This window comes from Pomacea canaliculata, linkage group LG4, assembly GCF_003073045.1.
Source record: "Pomacea canaliculata isolate SZHN2017 linkage group LG4, ASM307304v1, whole genome shotgun sequence".
Taxonomy (NCBI): Eukaryota; Metazoa; Mollusca; class Gastropoda; order Architaenioglossa; family Ampullariidae; genus Pomacea; species Pomacea canaliculata.
Window position 1 is genome coordinate 19,785,893 of NC_037593.1, and position 20,635 is coordinate 19,806,527.

The 20,635-nt window shown below is 37.2% G+C and overlaps 1 protein-coding gene across 1 annotated transcript in view; it reads left to right on the forward strand.

Moving 5' to 3' along the window:
• LOC112561641 (usherin-like) overlaps positions 1–19,701 on the forward strand; it is a 25,869-nt gene extending 6,168 nt beyond the window's left edge. The window contains exons 6-30 of the mRNA XM_025234229.1: positions 2,013–2,137; positions 2,594–2,783; positions 3,396–3,661; positions 4,700–4,868; positions 5,035–5,196; positions 5,705–5,785; positions 6,494–6,679; positions 7,298–7,411; positions 8,092–8,261; positions 8,848–8,977; positions 9,445–9,632; positions 9,849–9,996; positions 10,198–10,349; positions 10,616–10,778; positions 11,263–11,442; positions 13,272–13,419; positions 15,025–15,164; positions 15,322–15,458; positions 15,893–16,028; positions 16,235–16,534; positions 16,999–17,215; positions 17,764–17,958; positions 18,098–18,343; positions 19,093–19,305; positions 19,561–19,701. Of these exons, the coding sequence (XP_025090014.1) occupies positions 2,013–2,137; positions 2,594–2,783; positions 3,396–3,661; positions 4,700–4,868; positions 5,035–5,196; positions 5,705–5,785; positions 6,494–6,679; positions 7,298–7,411; positions 8,092–8,261; positions 8,848–8,977; positions 9,445–9,632; positions 9,849–9,996; positions 10,198–10,349; positions 10,616–10,778; positions 11,263–11,442; positions 13,272–13,419; positions 15,025–15,164; positions 15,322–15,458; positions 15,893–16,028; positions 16,235–16,534; positions 16,999–17,027 (3,314 nt within the window). The 3' untranslated portion in view covers positions 17,028–17,215; positions 17,764–17,958; positions 18,098–18,343; positions 19,093–19,305; positions 19,561–19,701. The remainder of the gene's footprint in view (positions 1–2,012; positions 2,138–2,593; positions 2,784–3,395; positions 3,662–4,699; positions 4,869–5,034; positions 5,197–5,704; positions 5,786–6,493; positions 6,680–7,297; positions 7,412–8,091; positions 8,262–8,847; positions 8,978–9,444; positions 9,633–9,848; positions 9,997–10,197; positions 10,350–10,615; positions 10,779–11,262; positions 11,443–13,271; positions 13,420–15,024; positions 15,165–15,321; positions 15,459–15,892; positions 16,029–16,234; positions 16,535–16,998; positions 17,216–17,763; positions 17,959–18,097; positions 18,344–19,092; positions 19,306–19,560) is intronic.
• The last annotated feature ends 934 nt before the right edge of the window (positions 19,702–20,635 follow it).

The following is a 20,635-nucleotide window of genomic DNA, read 5'->3' on the forward strand; positions in this document are numbered from 1 at the left end:
ATTTTTTTCTTGGACCAGAACTTTCTTCTTCAACTTAATTGGATGACACAACCAATAGGTTTTACTGTACTACTAATTAAAACATAAACTATGGAGTTTCCTCCTTCACATTTCTGGGTGTTTCACTCAAAAAGGAAGGAAAGTGTAGCCTACTTGTCCAGCTACCTCCCCTTGACCTTGGTGCCACCACCCTCCCCGACCTCCTGTCCTCCCTTTTATATCCCCCAGGAGGGGTATGGGCATGTATCCATGATATGCAAAACCAATGCATTGGCTCAGGGACCCCTTCTATCCCATTGACGAAAATTGAAGGGGTCCTCCGAACATTTAATGCGTACTGTACGCAATTTTTTGCGTAAGCAGACTTTATGTAAAACATGGTTTCCTTCCTAGTAAGCCACAAAGAATTCCTTCAACCCAGGTGTGTGAGCTGGCACTACACTTTCTCTAAAACCACCCTTCAGCATACCTTTGGAAGGAAATCAGCTCTGATGTGGTCAGAGGAAGAATTAGCTGGCAAACACTGAAGGGTGTAGATTTCGTGCAGCATAAAGAACAGAACTTTCCATTAGCCGACAAAGGGGCCTTTTAAAGGTATGTGAGTAAGCACTCAAGGGGAGGTAAGTGACTCAGTTGAGGCCTCACTTTTAGTTTCTTTTATTTTTGAGTTCTTAGTGAAGGAAAGAACTCTGCAGTTGACATTTCAAATGATAGTGAAGTAACTCTTATTATAATTTTCTTTTGAAAGTGTTGAAGAAAGTGAATTTAATGAAAGATCTTATGTCAGTGTTTACTGATCGAGTTCTGTCACATCCAAAGCATTACATGTGACGAAATCCCTTAAATATTTTAAAGCGTAATGCCAACATCTCATGTATGTTGGATGAGCACAGCTGATACAAAACGTACTTCAAAGTAAAACACTAAATTAAAATTATATATTGTGATGAAATAGCTAGGATGGCAAAATTTTGTGCCTGAAAGCTGAGCATAAGAATATGTTCTTTAACATCTTTTTATTGTTTTTCTAAGCAGTGCCATAGTAAAGGACCTTAGTTTGACACATACTGTTGAATATTATAACTATATTTGAGAAATATTTATGTAACAAGGGTAATATTCTAGAACCCTTCTCACCCTGAACAACCTCACAACAGGTTTTAGATATCTTTATATATTGTAGGCAATAGGGCAGCTCACTACTCTCGTTAACACTCCCTGTCTCCAAAAGTCTTTATCTCATTTCTGAGTTATAGCAATATGAGCAGTGTCTGTTTTTGTAGGTATTTAATATTAATGTGCTTGCTTATTTAACTGCATTATCTGGTTTCCCTGTTTTAGCAATTCTTTCACTTTTTTTAAAAAACTAATCCCATATCTTCCTCTAGAATGAGATAAATTACTCAGAAAAACAATTTCCCAGTAAAAGGAAAAGTAGTAACATTTTCATTATTTACACCATTTATGCAGTGGCAGTCAAGTATAATACTTTTGCGCATGACTTTTTTTCAGTCTTGAAGGTAAGTATGTTTTATAGTGCTTGAGGTGTTTCTGACCAATCTTGCTGATTTTTTTTTTTTTAAGTATTTCCCTTGCACCCTTGCTTGTTAGTTGATAAGCATGTAAAGTTTTCATAAATAATAAATAAGTGTGGAGATTTTTTCTCTTGATGTTAGGCTGCTTTTGTTCTCCATCCTTGATTTGAAATATAGTTAATTGACTATGCAATATATGAGTTAAAAGTACTGTCATTCACTAAAAAAAAAAATCAGTCTTTGCATTAAATTCTGTGAACAAAACAATTTTTAGACCTTTTGTAGTTTAAAGAAACTGATAGAATACAGTGAAATACTTATCAGTCTAACTTTAAGTTTTGCAAGATAGACATGTTTATATTTGCTTTTTTACTTTCATGAAGAAATTGTCCCAATACTAAAGCAGTAGTGTGCGAAAAAATGCAAAATGTCAATATTGATAACATATAAATTTGAGTGATGACTATTTGCTTACAGGGACAGGAAAAATCCGTGACCCAAATTGTCAAAACAGTAGCATAATAGGAACTACCACTGCCTTATATGTTGGAGGTGTACCTACCAGCTACATTCTACGTCGAGATGATGGAAAAAACAGTGTTGTATGCTTATTTATTTATTATTTCATCTTTGAAGTAATTAGAAAGGTCCTGTAGACATTAATTCTTTCAATCTTTTGTTGATGTAATTGTGCACCAGACATATTGTAAAAATAATTTTAAAAACATGACAACAGGTGTATCATTAACAGTTTAAGTTAGAAAGCAGAGATGTGAAATGTTTTTTTTCTCATAATGGGACTACAGAGTGTCCTTTCATTCACAATGCTGTGAACAAAATCTATTGCTACCTTGTTTCATTATTTCATGGCTGTAGTAAGTTACATTAACTGTAATTGCATTGTTGAAGAGAAAAAAATCTTGCTTTAAACTTGAAAAGAGTGGAATTTGCTTCGTAGGAATAATTTTAAGCAAATGACATATGACATATGACCTCTGCATTCAACAATGTTTTCTGGATCACATTGTCATTGTCCCTTTTCTCTGGTATGCACATAGCTGGAGAGTGTGTTCAGCACCAGTTTCCAGGGCTGCATTCACAAGGTGGAGGTGATGAAGCAGATGTATCCTGAAGAAATCTGGGAGGAACTGGACTGGAATCGAGCTACAAGCTATGAACTGGCTTTTCTTAACTGGCAAGGTTGTCCCATCAACCTTCAGGCTGGCGGGATACACTTCATGGGAAAAGGTTGAAAACATAAAAAGAGAACATTATTCTTGTCTTAGAAAAACTAAATACATGTAAACATTTACATCTAAGAAATCATTGTGGTAGGAACATTATTCCTGAAACATCAACAAAATGTTTGTACAAGAATATATCAAGCTAAGTACAAGCCTGCTATCTCAGTTCTGCAGAAGTATATGATTTCAGTTGCAAGCACCTCATACACCACATTATGATGCATACCTCTCCAGTTAAAATGTTATCAAGCATAAAATATGCACATCTATTTAGCCATTTCTCTGTTTAAAATATACACTAAACCAAAAAAACTGTTACTTACCTCCAAAATAAGACAATCTTTAACGATTCCAGTAAAAGCTGTAGCTAGATGATTTTTTTCATGAAGATGGAGAAAGAACAAGAAAACAAATTGCCTACTGCTGTATATATATATCTCTGAAAAACCTCGCTTGTTTTGATATGACAGTGTATGAACAATGGAAAATGTTGAGTTCCATTTGCCTTCTAAAGCTGTTACTCTCTTTTCTTAGCTACCACAATCATTTCTGCTATATAACCATAAAACACACAAATATTTTTTGGACACCAGAGTATGCTGCTTTTTTTTTTTAGGGTATATGGTTGTGCCAAACTGTGGAAGTGGTGAGTGCGTTTTGGAAGGTAACTCACTTGATATTAGTTTTCGTATGCGCACAAACCTACACACTGGAAACCTTCTCCTGGTACATGGAGGAACGGGCGTCTACATCGCAGCCTTTCTTCAGAATGGTGGCCTTAACTTCACATTCAGCAATGGTGTTGTCATGACTACTGTCACATTTAATGATCACACCACCAACCTCTGTGATGGCCAGTGGCACAGTATTACTTTTTTGAAGGTTAGTAAGTCCACCATTGTTTTCAAGGCGCTTCTTATTAGTTGTGGAACTTTGAGTGGTATTTAAAGAGAAATAAAACTGAAGCATTCTTAAAGATAATGGAACTCAAGAAGATTGCTCTACTGCCATTCAAATGGCCCTGCCATAGGAATCTAGCATGACCATACCCTAGGTGCTAGCCTTGGTGTAACTGCATGCTAAGTAGGTGAGTAGTCACTCGACCAGTGCAATACACTGACATCATTAAGCTGGCTGTAGATGCTGGAACATGATTAGTATCAGTGAAGTGAAGATATTTGTGGTGGGTGCGGATGCTGGTATATGATTAGTATAGTGCTTTGTAGGGCTTTTTCATGTGCAGCTCTATAGTTAATTTCAGACAAGGCAGAAAAAGCCAACAAAAATCAGAATTTGTAAAATAAATATCTAAAATTATTCAACAGAAAAATTAACATATTTTACAGACTTACATTAAGACACATGAAAACCATATTTCACCCTAAAGATAAAAACTCGATCTTTTGTTACAGTCACTTATGTAGAAAGCATTCTTTGAAACCTTGCCATCAAAAAAGAATACAGCCATAACAGTCTTTTACCAGTTGCAGCCTCTCTTGAAACCCAGAAAAACTGGCGCATCTGTAACCAACACGTCAGTCTCTGATGGCTACCTAGGGAAGAGCTAGTCGTACAAGAAAACAACAAAGATTGAAATTGCGGCATAGCTGTAGTTTTTATTCAGTTTCACTCAGCGGCTGGCCTGCCGTCTCTCCACTCTCACTTCAAAATCCAAAAGGCCCCTCTCCACTGTAAAGCTACGCTACATATCCTCCCTACCGTCGAATGTTCCAGAACTATCCACCCTCCTTTCCTAGCCCTTGTGGCGCCACTGGACACACCCACCCCGCCTTGTCTGGTCATTGTTTCCCTAAGTGGCTCAGGCAACTTCGTAACTTCTGATGTAACAATAGACCCAGTAGCCGGGGTTATGTAATTTAATGGCACAAAACCTTAATTCAAACATATGGTGTATTTCAGACTGGACAGCAAGGTTCCATAACAGTCGACAATCAAAGCGTTTCAGTGGGGAACCCCTCGGTCTCTTTGACTGTCCTCACAACCTATGACATCTACATGGGGGGCATCAAGCCTCAGTCAACTCTTTCCAGTTTTATAGAGAGTAATCGCTTGTCACTACCCACAGAAGGTACAGTACAATGCATATTTAATTTGACATGCCATGCACGTGCACATACACATTTCAATGCATGATGTTTATTTGTATACAAGGTAGGCTAACTTTTCCTGTGGTGTGTGTGTGTGTTGTGTGTAGGGTTTGGTGGTTGTATTGCCAACTTGACACTCAACAAAAGAACAGTTGGACCTATCCACAGTGAGGGATCTGGTTAACATCAATCTAGATGGCTGTCCTCCATTCCATGTTCCGGAGAAGACTTGTCAAGACAGTCTAGTCACTGAGGTTTACCGTGGTCCCCAGACTATTGCTTATGAAAGAGGCTTAATGCCTTACACAGGTGAATATCTTGTTGGAGCACTTTTATTGTTTGTAAAAAATACAGTGATGGTGTGGTAAAACAATATGTTTTGGGATTTTTTCTCAACTACTTTACACCTGAAACCTAGTCAGTTTTACCAGAAGGTCTTTTGGCTCTAGCAAGATATATAACACAAGTGACTAAATTTTGTTATCGGAAATTAAGTACCAAGACAAGCCATTGTGCTTCGTCTCTCTCACACTACAAGAATAATATCAGCATTAACTAATGATAAATAGCATGTGGCATGTTGCATTAAAAATGTGTGCTCTGTTTAGTTTCTTTTTTTAAAAAATAGTATTACCAAGAACATTCTTAGCATATGACAGGAAAGTATTCTCTACTTTAATTGCTTCTATAATGTTGACCCACTTGATGGCAGGATATTTTACAAATCTGTTTTGTTATGGAATGTGCCTTTGTATCTTTTTTTAATAACATATGTAGCTCTCAGAAATCTTGAGTGTTAAGGCTGTTGTGTTTTCAGATTACATTTACAGAGTGGCAGCAGAAAATGAAGTTGGAGTTGCATTCAGCGGATGGAGCTATGGCCGCACAAAAGAAGGAGGCAAGTGTTTTGTGATGTGTAAAGAACATGATGTGCAAAAAAAATATAATTTAAATATCTTGTCACTTCATCATGTTGTTGTCAGATATGTTATTGGACTCAGAAGTTGGACCTTGCTTGAAACAAGAACCAATTACTATCATTTAATGCACTTTCAAAGGATCATTTCAAGAACTGTATCAATTGTGAGTACTATATCCTTCAGCAAACATAACCTGCATTGACATTTTCTGTTTCTTGATTTTGTTTTTATTGAGTAAAAAGCTAGAGGGACAAGCAGACATGTTACATGTAAACACAGGCTTCTATAAAGAAATAGGTAACTAAAACAGCATGTTAAATTCATCCACACAGCTGGAAATTTGTCTTGGACTTTAAAAACTCTTACAAACTTCTTTTATTTCCAGGGGGAGAGCAAAATATCCTTTAATGGACAGAGCAAGAATTCATTCCTTTGTCAGCTCTTTTTTGTAGTACAGAACAGTGGAACGTAGCAACGATATATTGGCTGAAAGTTTAGCACAAAGCAATGAGGAACGTGTTAATGAACCCTCAAAGCTGCTGACTAACTGATATATAGTTATAGAAAATCTGATTACTGGAGAATTACTGGAGAAGATATCTGAATATTGTGAAAGTTGACAGCATTTTTGAAATCCCATAGCTGCTTCTATTGCTTGTACATAGTCTGATGACTTATATCCACAGTACCTGTGGGTGTGAGTGGACCAATAGGTGTACGTACTCTCACTGGATACATGGCTGAAGTGGAGTGGATGGAACCCCAAAGTAGTTCTGGTCTCCTGATGAAGTACATCATTAGTGCTTACAATCTGGACCAGCCGCAGCAACCACCTGTGATGGAATATGTTCTGGATGCCAATGCAGATGCCAGTAAGTTATACTCGCAATTTTGTACTTTCTGGAAATATTTTTTGTTACCTTTTTAACACAAGAGAAGCAGTCAGAAAAAAGATATAGCTAGATATGTCATTGTCCCAAAACTCATGCACCTTTAAGTAATGATATTTGGTTTTTAGCAAGAGTAAATGAAACATATAAGATACCAATTTGAAAGTCTGAATTTTTTTTAAATGATGCATATCCTGTCATTCGAAGTTTTTGCATCGATGTTTAGTTAACCAGGATCTATCCTCGTAATAACTGATGTCTTTGTATCTTTGCACAATAGTACCATGGTGTACAAAACTACGTCCCTACATTATAGTGCACTATAATGCATTAAATTATTTTTGAATGAGCTTCATATGTTTTACATTCTAATAGTTTTTGTTTCAGAGCAGTTAATTACTATTTCAAATTAGTTGTGGTGTCCAGTATTAGGAAATTTTGTGCTGTACTATTTTATTATCATTCATGTTGTCAAATAAAAGCATCAGGTTAAGGATTGTGTTGACTGGGATGAAAGTGTTGTTTTGCTAAGGTATTGACCCTGAGCAAAAAATAGAAAAAGACCACTAGGGACTACAGTCATAGCACTTAATGTTGCAGTCAACATGACAAATTTGATACCTAGCACCAATTACTTGTTCAAAATCTCTGCCTGTACAAGTGGTGGCTGCACAGAAAGTACCGAGGGACTAGAAGTCCATATGCCTGTTGAAGGTAAGACTTTGAACGCTTTTTATGCCAACTGAGAGCATTTGCTATCAACAATCTTTATTACAAAAAGTTGTAAATGAAGAAGAGAGGTTATTTCCTTTTGTTCCCCAAAGAAGAATGGTTATTATCATTTTATCTGAAAAATTTAGAATGTTAGAATAAGCCATTGGGTACATTCCATATATGCTTCATCAGTATTTTTGATGAACTATAATGTTGCTAAAATGGTTAATAAACCATAACTCTCATTGACATGCCAATCAACATAGCTGTTAATAGTTGTGATTATAGTCAGTTGACTAGTCTGCTTACTCATCTTTCTGAAGATTTATGACACTCTCCATCCTTATTTTTTGTTCCCTGATTCCTCTTTGTGTCTTCTATGTTTGTCTTGTCTGCATAGTTGTTTCTCCTTTCGTTCTTCATATTCTATCCATGACTTAAGTGTTGAGCTGACCCAGCTGTCAAATGAAAATTAGATGTTTGCAAAAGGGAAGTCAGCAAGGGAGAGGTTAGGCGTCACCCTCACAATAAAAACCTTTACCTAAGATATGCAGTCTGGGACCCTTACTCCCCAACAACCAAAAGGTTATGGTTTACCTTATTTTCATAGCCATAGTTATATTACTGAGAAGTAAATTATTCTAGAGGCTTAACAGTCTCATTTGTCTTGTCAACTACAGCCCCAGAAAATGTTGCATCACCATTTGCTGTAGCCACAGCATCTTCCCTTCTTGTGAAATGGAATCCACCAGGCAAGCCAAATGGCAATATAACTGGTTACTTTCTGTACCAGGATGGTGAGCAGGTGTATGCTGGAGGGGAGCAGCAATATCTTATTACAGGTCTTCAGGTGAGACCCTCTTAATGTATCGGGACAAAATCAATATTTAAGATTTAGAATTTAGTCTTGGTAAAGTAGTGAATTAACCACTGTAAATCAACACTGTAGTGTTTTAAATGCTTTAAATGCATTGTATTATTTATAAAACCTGCTCCATGACAAGTATTTATACAAGATAAACCAACCATGGGGTATATTCATGCACCATCTGGATTCCACTCCGCCATGCATCACTGGCTTTAGCAAGACCTTAAGCTGTACTGAATAAACTGATCACCCTTTTGCAGTTTCATATGATAACATTTGTTCATATTGTCAAGATTACTAAGCATCTTCTAATGTCACTACCTTATTCTCTGGAGTCGTTACCCTTAAGTCTACAGTGATTGCCTTTTACTGCCAAAACGCAGCGAGTCCTTGCATTGTTCTTCCTTCTACATCTTTGCTACTTTTTGTGATTTTGTTCTACATCTTTGTTACTATTTAGGAATCTTGTTTCGCAAAATGAGTCTGCCTTTGGCTGAGATATTGTGCTTTATTAATTCCCACTTATTATTAGTATTTTCAACAAAAGGCATTGTGTGCTTGTGTGCAGGTATTCACATCATACCAATTTTATGTACGGGCATGCACCGTTGCTGGATGCACAGATGGACCAAAAGTTTCTCTAACCACAGCACAACTTCCACCATCATTGGTCAAGCCTCCTACCTTGCAAGTTTTAGGTGTGTAAGAAATAGTTCACTATTCCTTTGGGGGTGGCTTTATTCCTGAAGATTGCATTGCCAGTATATAGTACTGGGTTAGAATGGACAGAATTGTTATCTTGGCATCACCTAGGCCTGATTAAAGGAATCTTTGCACTAACTTTGCCTAAGCAGTGTGGAAATTTGTGGTTTGCAAAACTTTTGATCTTCCATATTCTCAGTATAAATGATAGAGGGTAGCTGGTGACTTATATACACAGGCTGGCACACATGTGCAGATATTGTGAAGGAAGAAAATTGGCAATGACTTATAGAGAATGTCTAGGAAATTATGAATAAGAAAGGCAATACTGCTGAAGTTATTGATTTGTATAATTAATGATTAATGTATAATAATGTTTAGAATCATACTTGGTTTTTTGTTTTTTTACTTATCTTTGTCACTACATTTTGATGAACTAAATTATTTTTACTTGCTGACCCAGGTACAAAGAGCATTGAGGTGAGATGGGAACAGCCAAGTCAAATGAATGGGATGCTGGAGCGCTACCTTGTCTTCTTGTCCCGAACAGGAAGCACAAGAGGAGATGCAGTGTACAACACCACAATGCTGTATCCTGAATATATATTAACAGAACTGTTGGCAGGCACTACCTATTTCATCTCTGTTGGGGTAACTTCATACTGAACCATTGACATGCTAACCCAAGAATTTAGTTTCTTTCTTTTATATTTATTACTCGTGTACTTTGTCTGAGGAAAGCTTTATGAGGTGCATGTAATTGGTGTATAGTTTGGATCAAATTGAAAAGAAGCTTTGGCACTATAAATATACTCTACAAAATGGTTTTACCAGCACCTGAAGTATCACTGCCTACTGCTTGTGCAGGCCTGCACTGGAGGTGGCTGCACAGTCAGCAATGCCACTTCTGCCACTACAGCAGAGAGTGCTCCAGATGGAGTCGCTGCTCCTGTAGTAACCTCACCTAGCCCCTCGCAGTTGCTAGTCACTTGGCAAGAGCCTGAATTTCCTAATGGTCTGTATCTTGCATTGGTATTAAGATAACATTTTAGTTAGCCTGTTTTATTTTAAATTATCTATAATTATTGAGTCATTTTTATATTCCTATTTTACATGTATTCAATGCTTCAATCAGAGTTTGTATGTTACTATAAAGTATATAAATTGTTTTCATTTCTCTATTATAGTATTTCTTATATTAATATTTATATTTCAGGTCGAATCATCAACTATGATCTTTTTCAAAATGGTATCATTGTAATAACAGGCATGGCAATGAATTATTCAGTAGGGGGCCTGTTACCATATAGCCGCCATTTGTTCAGGCTTCGAGCCTGCACTCAACAGGGTTGTGGTTCCAGTCTGGAGGTAAGTGATTGAATTTTGCCAGTTATTTCAGTTTTTGACATAAATGTTCCATAAGCTTTCTCTTTGATGAATGTTCTTAGATCAAAAAGTGAAACAGTTGTGAATGAATGCTAATTTTATGTTTAAAGTAGATATTCCTTAACTTTTAAAAATAATGGAAAATTAACACAAAAATATGGCTTGTTAGTTGATATGCTTTATGATAGAACCTCAGCTTTTTAAATCCATTTTGTAATTAGTTTTCTCTGGTTTATCTGTGCACTAAGGTGGAGGCCAGAACACAGGAAGCCTCACCACAGGGCCTTGTAGTTCTTGTTGCCTCTGTTGTCGATGCTCGTACAGTCAACGTGTCATGGACACAGCCTGCTCAAGCCAATGGATTCCTTTATTTCAATGTCTATTTTGAGGGATTGTTCTATGCCAATCCAGGTAATAAAAGTTGCAGCGAAGGAAGAGCCTGAAGTGTTTGTGTGGGTGCATCCAATTTATTTTGTAACAAGTTCAGTAGCTCAAAAAAAAATCTGTCCCTCAGATGATAGAAAATGTTTGTGATAATCATTTCCTTTTCAAACTCTTTCTTGGTTCCTTGGTACCCTTACCGGTCTCTTTTATATTTGATGCATGTGGAATGCAAAGATGATTTTATATGATGCATAGCTGGTTTTCTGCTTATCATAGTATATCTCTGCCTCTTTCAGTATCTTCTCCCAATTTTTAAACTCTACTCTAAAATATCCTTTTACTGAATCTTTGGTCCAAATGTAAGTTTGTGATTTTGATTTGTGCTGTTCATTGTTTCCATTTTTTTCCTGTAGAGAATCTTTTCATCATATAATTTTATATTATAAATCGGAAGCAAATGCCATATTAATTGTCACAAACTTGTAAAGATACACTACATTCTTTTGAACAGGTGTTTGGAATTATACTACAGTCCAGAACCGCAGCAGTTTGTTACAACAGACGGTTTCAAACCAATACTTTGCAATTACTTCTCTCATCCCCAACTCCCAGTATAAGATCCAGGTGAATGCTTCAAATTCCAAAGGCTTTATACTGTCCAATGTGGTACCCGTGATGTTGCCTCCTGGATGTGAGTTTTTTTATCATATACTCAACCATGAGCTCCTTTATTTAAACACAAAAGGCTTTCGCCTTATAAGCCATCTTTAACTGGGCCTTGCAGCTGGAAAGAAGCCAGCTAAAACTGAAAGCTCATTAATGTTGAAGTAAAAATAGAATACAAATGAAAGCAATATGGGAAATTTTTTACAACAGCTGTTAATGCAGAAACTGTTGTGTATTTTAAATTCAGATTTGTACAAAATGCACCATAGAGAAACTTGGGTAAAAACATAAGAATTTGGGAACAAGCATACTTCCAGCACCTTTTCCACCAGATTCAGAACAAAAATGTGCAAGCTCTCCATTAAAGGCGGAACTTCTTCTGGGCGTTTTTAAAATGGTTTTGCCTGGGTGAGGGAAGGTAGGAGTATCCACAATGCAGACTTATATACATGGTCAGTCTTCCCTGATTGCTACCCCAACAGCTAGGCAGGGTGGAAATCACAGGCAGTGTCGACTACCCTCGCAATCAAACATATCTTTCTCACCCCACCAGTGCTGTTGGATTTGAGAAAGCTGAAGTGAAATAGTTTACAACTGAGCATACTGTCAGTTATCTTTATGTTTGTGTTATTTGTGCTGTTCATTCTTTTCTCCTTTATATTCTAGGGTTTTTTTTTTTTTTTTGTGTTTTTGTTTTTTTGTAGACTACTTCAGTCCTAACCATGAGAGCATGTTCAGATAGAAGCTGTTTCCCCTCACCTATTTCACTGCCTATTGTCGAGGTAGTAATTGGAGACTACCTGTACTGGTCAGCAACATGTGTACTAGCTCCTACCCATGCAGCCTTCAAAAGTTCATGGACCCCAACTTGGTCCTGTTTGGACTTAAAATAGGCCGTACATGGTGAAACCGCTCATCAGCCCAGGGTGGGTTTTGTAAGTGGTGGCCACATGGGCCCGAAGGGTATCCCATCAAGCTCACCAGAATACCACCCTCTCCCCCACCTTAATATCACCAGCAGGTGGTCACCCACTTCAAACCACTTTCTAACCACCAAAATTTCTTTTTATATGAGTTTCACCGCCACAGTGTTAATGATCTATGTTGCAGTTCAATTACCATCAGTCTTTCACACAGCAACATTCCAATCTCTAGCACACTTAAAACACCAATACCAAGAAGCAAATGACAATTCAAAATGATCTATTTTTCTACATGGGGTAGGGTTCTGTCAGGCTGCATTGGGGAAAAAGGAGTGGGCAATGGGGTGTTCTTGCCGAGCAAGCAACTAAGTCTATATTGTGGCAGCCCTGTAAATAGATGTTGCATCCAAAAGAAAGAGTTGTGTGTCTGAGACGAGGTCAGAGAACCCTGTGCAGCTAATCATCACTGTATTGCTTCACTAACCAATGCACCACCAGACAGTCTGCTAGGGAAGCTAGAATCTGAAACATAAATTGCCTAGAGAAATAAGCTTTTATGTTGTGCAATCAGAGAGATAAGGTTACTGTCCTCTAGCAATGGAACATAAAATAGCAATTTTTTCTGGATGTACCTTTTGTAAAATGGTGATATGAGGGCACTTGTCAAGACAGCAGCATTCTCATTATTTAGGATATATTTCACATAACTATGAGTTGCTATTCATTCCTCATTCCTCATACCTCATATCTTCCATCGTATGGGCAAAACCATTTTCTTCCTCCAGATTGAAGAAGTTCCACCTTTAAGAAACAAACCTGAAATTCCTTCCAGAGTTTAAAGTAAACCACCAATTTGATTCAGAAACTTGTTAATTAGCTGAGCAGTGGCTGACTCACATGCTTACAATTTTAATTTTAATTTTTCATTTAGCCCCAGATGGTATGAAGCCACCAGTCATAGTTTCAGACTCTTCTACCAGTCTGCTGGTGATGTGGAATGTGGTGGGGCGCGCCAATGCAGAAGGAAGTGTGGTATATACAGTCCAATTCAGACAGCGTGAGACTGACATGATCCAAAAGTTAGTTTTTTAAAACTTAATTTGGCTTGAGCCTGAAATACAGATGCATGTGCTTGTATACATGCTGTTGTTTATAGAATGGTCGATGACTGTGTTTGTTGTGGATAGGATGGTCATAGACTGTGTTTGGTTCATGTATAATTTTGCTTCAGAGCATCTTTATTTATGTTACACATTATAAGATGTTATTGGTGGCTTCCAATTTTTTAAAAAATCTATGTGAAGAAAATGTTAGCAAAAATGTTGATATTGCTGTTAGGAGGTATCCTAGTGATGAGAAAAGGATGTTTATGCTTGTGCATGTGTGCATGTTTGTGTGAATGTACACAGATGCACACTTAAAATTAGTGTGTAATGGCGATAAGTGGGTTTTTATAGAGAGAGAAACACTATGACATTATTTCTTTATTTGGCTAGGCAGCCTGCACTCATACTTTTGAACTTTTGAATTTGATATAGGAATGCAGGTCATATAGCAGCCAACAGAGCAAGTACATTTAGGCACAATAGCTTAAAAAAATATTCACATTTACTAATATCAAGTTACACTGTAATTCGCAAACCATTATGATATCATACTACAAAAATACCAGTTATAAAAGTGAATAAGAAATCTAAAGTAGAAATTTATGAATTATCTCTAGTTTTCAGTGCATTGTGTATGTGTGTGTGAGACAGATATTACTTTCATTGACTATAGTGTTCTGTACATATTCACGAATGGTTATTGCGTGGCAGTTTCTAGAATTTCCTTGAATAATGTAGATTCATTGGGTTCAACAACAGTAAAAGTAAATATTTAAATTGTTTTAAAAAAATTGGAAGATTTTTCCTTCATTTAACTGACACTTACATCATTTTGTTAGGGTCAGTCAGTCAGTCGTCCCTTGACCCAACAACTGTCGTGTATTTAGCACTTGAATAGATGTGACAGCTGACAAGGCCGCCGCTCTTGTATATTTTGGGTGATAGTGAGCAGGTCCTGTACAAGACGACCAGTCTAGTCTTTGATGCTCATAAGTTAGTTCTTTCTTTGTCCACCGTGGCACTGACTACCCTCCATTTAGGTCCTTACAAGTGCATGAAAGGTCCTTATAAGGTACTTACTTGGCACCATCCCTGATCCCTGGGAACCCTGTCCCAGGTGCCTTGAAGGACAGTCTTTCACAAGGTGTTGTGCCGGGTCACATGACCAAAGAAGACTAGCTTACGATGCTTGACTGTTAAAAGTACAGGTTCCTGGTGTCCTACAAGTGTGCCAATCTTGTTTCATACAAAGTTGTTGGCTCTATATGTTCTCTGTATGAGATCTGAAGCAACCTTCTTAGGCACTTGTTCTTGAATGCCTGGATTCTCATTTCTGTTTGGAGAGCAGAGTCCATGTGTCATATTTGTAGAGCGGGATTGGTGACTGAATATCTAAAGGAGTTTTGTCCCTTGCACTAACTTCGGTTCAGTAATTAGCCATCAAGTTTATCATTAAAACACTGATATAAGAAGCATAATTTTCAGGAAGACTGGTTTTCTATATCTCATATAGATTTTATCTTTTGCATAACTGTTTTTATATGATTAAATGAGGATCATTCTTGTTCCCTTTTGCAGTGACTTTGGCCCAACAACCACTCTGTCATACAAGAAAACTAATTTGATGCCTTACACAGCTTACCAGTTTCGACTTCAGGCCTCCAACAACTATGGAACAGCACTGTCACCATGGATTGAGCAGACAACCCAACAAGACAGTGAGTTTTTGGGGGTTTTTTAATACATTATTTTTCTTTAAGTTTTGAAAATTGTTAGGCAGTTTGAAACTTCTTCTTTTCAAGGATGCAAAATTTATTATGTCTAAAGACTCTTTGACTTATTTTGCTAGATATACCCTTTTTTTTCCTTTTTCAGAACCACTTGGTGTTAGTCCCCCACAAATAGCTGACATTCAAGCTAGATATATTAACTTGACATGGACAGCACCTACGAGTCCAAATGGAATCATTACAACTTATAATGTGCATCAGAATGGAGTGTTGAGAAAAGTGGTAGGTCGTTAAGTATTTTAATATATTCAATTTGCAGGAACTATAAACTTACCTTTAATATTGTTGGCCAAGACATTTTTCATGGCTTTTAAAAATAAGTACAGATGACCAAGAATACGCTAATTTTGAACATGGAAAAATATCAGTATGTAGCCATGTATATTTTTTAATATTAGAAAATTTGAGCCAAACAAGATAAAGAAATTTAGAACAAAGATGTTCAAACAGAAATAGAAATACCATTATGAGAAGCAGATTTAGATCAAATTAGAAGAAAAATACTTTAGGAAGGACTGACAGCCAAAATACTGATACACATGCAGTGTGTGAACGTTTTGCTTCACTTTATGTACCCTTACTCTGATTTCTCCATTCCTTTAGATTGCATAATAGAATCCGTAGAGGGTATTGTCAAAGTTTGATGCTGTCAACAGCTAACAGGAAATGTGACAGCATACCAGGCAGATGGCTTAACACCTTACCAGCAGTACAGCTTTCAGATCGAGGCTTGCACAACAGCTGGTTGCACCAAGAGTATGTCCTCCACTGAAGTTCGCACACCAGAAGCAGGTAAATAGTGACGATAAAGGAAAGTACGAGAGAAATGAAGTATAGTTGTTCCTTTGCATGCTAATAAAGTAGATCTCAAAAATAGTTTTAAACGGATTAGAAAGGAACACAATAAGAATAATCTAGTTAATAATACATTTATTGAAAGATGTTAGCTTTTACTTTCTTCAAAGGAAATAGACTAAAACTGTGATTTTCTTTGTCAGTTCCTGATGGGATAGGACCGCCAAGTTTAAGGTCTGTAACTCCAACCATGATAGAAGTCACATGGCTGCCCCCAACCGGACCTAATGGTGTCATCCAGATCTATGTTCTGGAACGGAGACTAGCAGACACCAGTGACCCTGTAGTAATGGTGAAAACATTTCAGCCAACTGATGCCAAGGCTTACATAGATGAATCTGCTGCCCTGATGCCTTTCACAAGCTACAGTTACCGCATCAAGGTGGTGAATGGTGCAGGCACTGGTGAAGGACCATGGGCAAATGTGACCACAGCATCATCCAGTAATTGTTGGCTGTCAGCACTTTACATCTGGTGTTAATTAAATGTTCAATGAAGTTGTTTTAGTTTGTAAAGCACCATAAGCAAGTACACTTTTTTATTGTTTCGATTGACATCTGATTGGAAGTTTTTTTTTTTTTAATCTTGATGATCTGACATATTTGTGTATGCTTTTTTTTAATATAACAGAATGGTAGTTACTGTGAGTTTTTAAACGTCAGCAAAGCTAAACAGTATTTTGTCAGAAAGATACCAACATTTAGCAGTTCATTGGTACTATGGTATACTACATATGGTACTACAACCTACATGTATAACCTAACCACTAGACCACTTGGGAAGTTATATCTGAAAGAAAGGAGTTGAGGGGGAGACCAACAGATGGGGATTATTAATATTCATGTGTGTATAGGTACATATCCTATAACATTTATCAGACGTCAGTCAGAAAATGTTTTTATTACAGAGCCTGCTGGACTTGCCTCCCCATCTTGACTGTTAAAGGGTCAACATCTATTCAGGTCAACTGGTCAAGACCACAGCTGCCTAATGGCATAATTGAAGTCTATTTCATACGTTGGTCAAACCAGGAAAAAGAGATTCGTAACTTCACCTCACTTGTGGCTTATCTCGAGGGCCTGGTCCCCTATACCACCTACTCCGTCACACTCACAGCTGTACTAGTGAGTGCAATATTTTAAGATTTCATGTCAGTCTAATAATGTAGAAGTACATATTTCTGAGTTCACTGAATCACAGAATGAACATTTGTGTCATAAATCTCTTTATTACACATTCATGATGTGTAGGGCTTTGACTGTTCTTAAGCCACCTAGTGTGACTCCAATCATATAGAATTACAAACTTAGATTATTGAACCCCTGTAAAGGCATAGAGGATTTAAAAAATAGGACAAGAACACTGGTTTTGGCAGCTCCAATGAGAGCACAAAGTCTAGAATTTGTTTTCTTAGTTGTCTTTCTGGCTACAGCATTTTAAACAGTTGATAAAATTCACAGTCTACAGTGCAAACTATGTTGCCAGTTTTTTTGTAATATTGATTCATGAACATTTTATAAATAGACATCATGTTTTAGCAGTATGCATATGTTGAATTAGCTGATTCCAGCTTTTAATTTGTGGTTCAGTGTACTCTTGTGTTTCATACAACAAAGATTTGTAATGAAAAAAATGTAGAGAGTGCTTACCGAAGTATGCACCATATGCACAGGTGGAGGATGCACACAAAGTCAGTCAGTAAATGCAACAACGACAGACCCAGCTGCCCCATCAGGTCAAACCCCTCCAATACCACAGGCCATCTCACAGTCAGCAGTCTCTGTTCTTTGGACACTTCCAGCCAATCCCAACGGACCAAACATACGATATGAACTGTCAAGGAAAAAAGTACGACAGCCCTTGGACAGTGAGTAGCAGCACATAAAAAAATATCTGGTTAAAACCTTTTTCTTTTGAGTGCTATTCCTAACTATAGAATGAAAATATTAATGTTTGTCACAGCACTTTCTGATGTTGTCATATTAAGCTGTCAGTATGTATATTAGTTACAGCCCAAGACATTGGAGTCTGGCAAAGTGCATACCAGGGAACTGGATTATTTTATGTGGATAGAAACTTGCCATTGTTCACAACATATGTATATCGGGTCACGGCATTCACTGACATTGGTCAGACAACTAGTGATGACTCACAAGAGGTGACTACTTTTGGTGGCTTCCCTCGGCTTCCTCCCACTGTATCTGCAACTGCCATCAGCCACCTTGAAATCCTGGTCAACTGGACACTACCTGGTAAGCAACAATTTGAGATACTTTTCTGAACATTTTTGTGACACCTGCAGGTCATAACATTTGCTCCCAAAAATGCACCTGGCGATTACTGTAAGCAGAAATCTTGGTCTTATTGTGATACGTAATAAATCGGATGAACAGCATTGACTGAAAGCTAGGATAACAGCAACTGTTATATTTTTATATACTGTATTTTGAAGATTTAATGCTGTTATTAAGAAGAGTCTGACCGACTTACATGTGACATTTTGATTACAGTCTCTGCCTGTGTTTAATCATTAAATTTAAGGGTTTATTTATTGGTTGTGTCACATTATTTATGTAATGTTGAGTCTGGTTGATACTTTCCTTAAATTTCTTTAATCATAAGAAGAGACAAGGTCTATCCAGAAACTATTTAAACATTTTAAATATCTCAAGAACTAGTCACATTGCCTTAAGGTAGTGTCAGTCACAGATCTTATGTCTGATGCATGAACAGTTACTCTATTTAGAGCCACCTGTATGCTATATGTTTAGTCACTCTTTCAATTAGCAGTGAAATTTACCACTAGTTGCTCAGTTTATTGAGCTAATTCACTTTATCAACAGCCAGCAGATAAAACTGTATTCATGATGCATTTTTTAAAGTCTTTTGCTTTAAATTTCAAAATTCACGTGTGTTTGACAAAAACCTGCATATTACATGACTGCATCATTGTTGTCATCATCATCCACTATGGTGTGAATTTGATGACTTTCTATCCCAGATCCAGTGGCCCTACAGGGAGATGTAGAGAATCTGACACTGTTTGCTCAAAGTGTGGCAAAAACCGTTACAGTGTATCCTGAAGTTGATGCAAACAGTTTTACTGTCCAGAATCTTCTACCACACACAGATTTCACCATCACCCTAACAGTCACAATATTTGGAGGAGCGTCTATCAACAGCACATCATTAACTGTCACAACACTTGATGGAGGTAAACCTTTGACTTATTTCTACCCTCAGGTAGGCTGGTCATTCTCTTGATTTGATTTTATTATGTTTGCATCAGCAGTTGTAGTCTAAAAAAGTCATGAAGTGTAACCCAAAATTTTAAAATCTAAAAGTTTTATGTTTGTTGAAAAGGATTGTTACATAGTTATTACATGTGCTTTTCATTTTAAATCAGGTTTGTGAATTGATTCCATCAAACTGAATATAATTTTATTTACTTTTTGGTTTCTGTATTCAGCTCCATCAGGGATGGCTCCACCTGTCTTGACAGTTGTCAATGATAATGCCATGAGAGTGGCTTGGACTGAGCCTCAGAACCCCAATGGACAGATTACAGCATATAATGTTATTGTAAACAACAGAACTATTCCAACTGGCCTAACACAGCCAGGGTCGATAGTCCTGACTGACTTGCATCCATACACTGTGTATGAAGTGAAGGTTAGTAAATAAGCAGACATGATGTTTGTGCTTATAATATTCTCCTTACATATATTTAAAATATTTTCTTTTCATATACACCTGTATAAGCATAATAAATTGTTTGAAAACTGCAGAGAGAGCTCATTTGAGTATCACTGCTTAGATTTTTTTTTTTCTTTATTCATATCAGATAGAGGCTTGCACAGCGTATGGTTGTTCCCAAAGTGAAAGTACATTCGGTACTACTGCTGAAGCCCAGCCTTTGGGGCTTGTTTCCCCAACGGTAACACCTTCTAATGCCACAACAGTTTTGGTAACATGGAGCACACCTTCCAGCCCAAATGGAATCCTTCTGCGCTATGAACTGTGGAGAAAGGCAACTGACTCGTGTGGAGATGTGTAAGAAGCATAAATGTCCATAAATCAGCAAATTCAAGTATTTGTGGTAACTCTTAATTATTTGGGTTATGCTTAAACTTTATTTAAAAATAGAAGATAATGTTCAATTTCATGTGACCTATTTTTCAGCTCTTCTTTGATGGTTTCATCACAAGAGAAGCATTGTACCTATGTGGAGTGCAGTATTTTTGAAAACTTCTGTGGTTCACAGTGCTTCACTGGTGCAAAGGTATCAGTTGTCTTATAATGTATAAAGGTGGCGGTGGCCATATAATGTATCAAGTTAGCAGCAGTCGTATAATGTATAAATCTTAGTTATTACTTTTGTCCATCCAGTCCCTCTCCTGCAGTTACCACACACAGACAATTGGCTTTTTTGGTCTTTTCTCAGGAAAGCTGTCCTTTCTTTTTTTTGTTACAACTGTGTGCATGGTTGACTGCCCTGCCATGATATAGCAGTAGCTCAGCAAACCTGCCACCGGAGTTCTTTT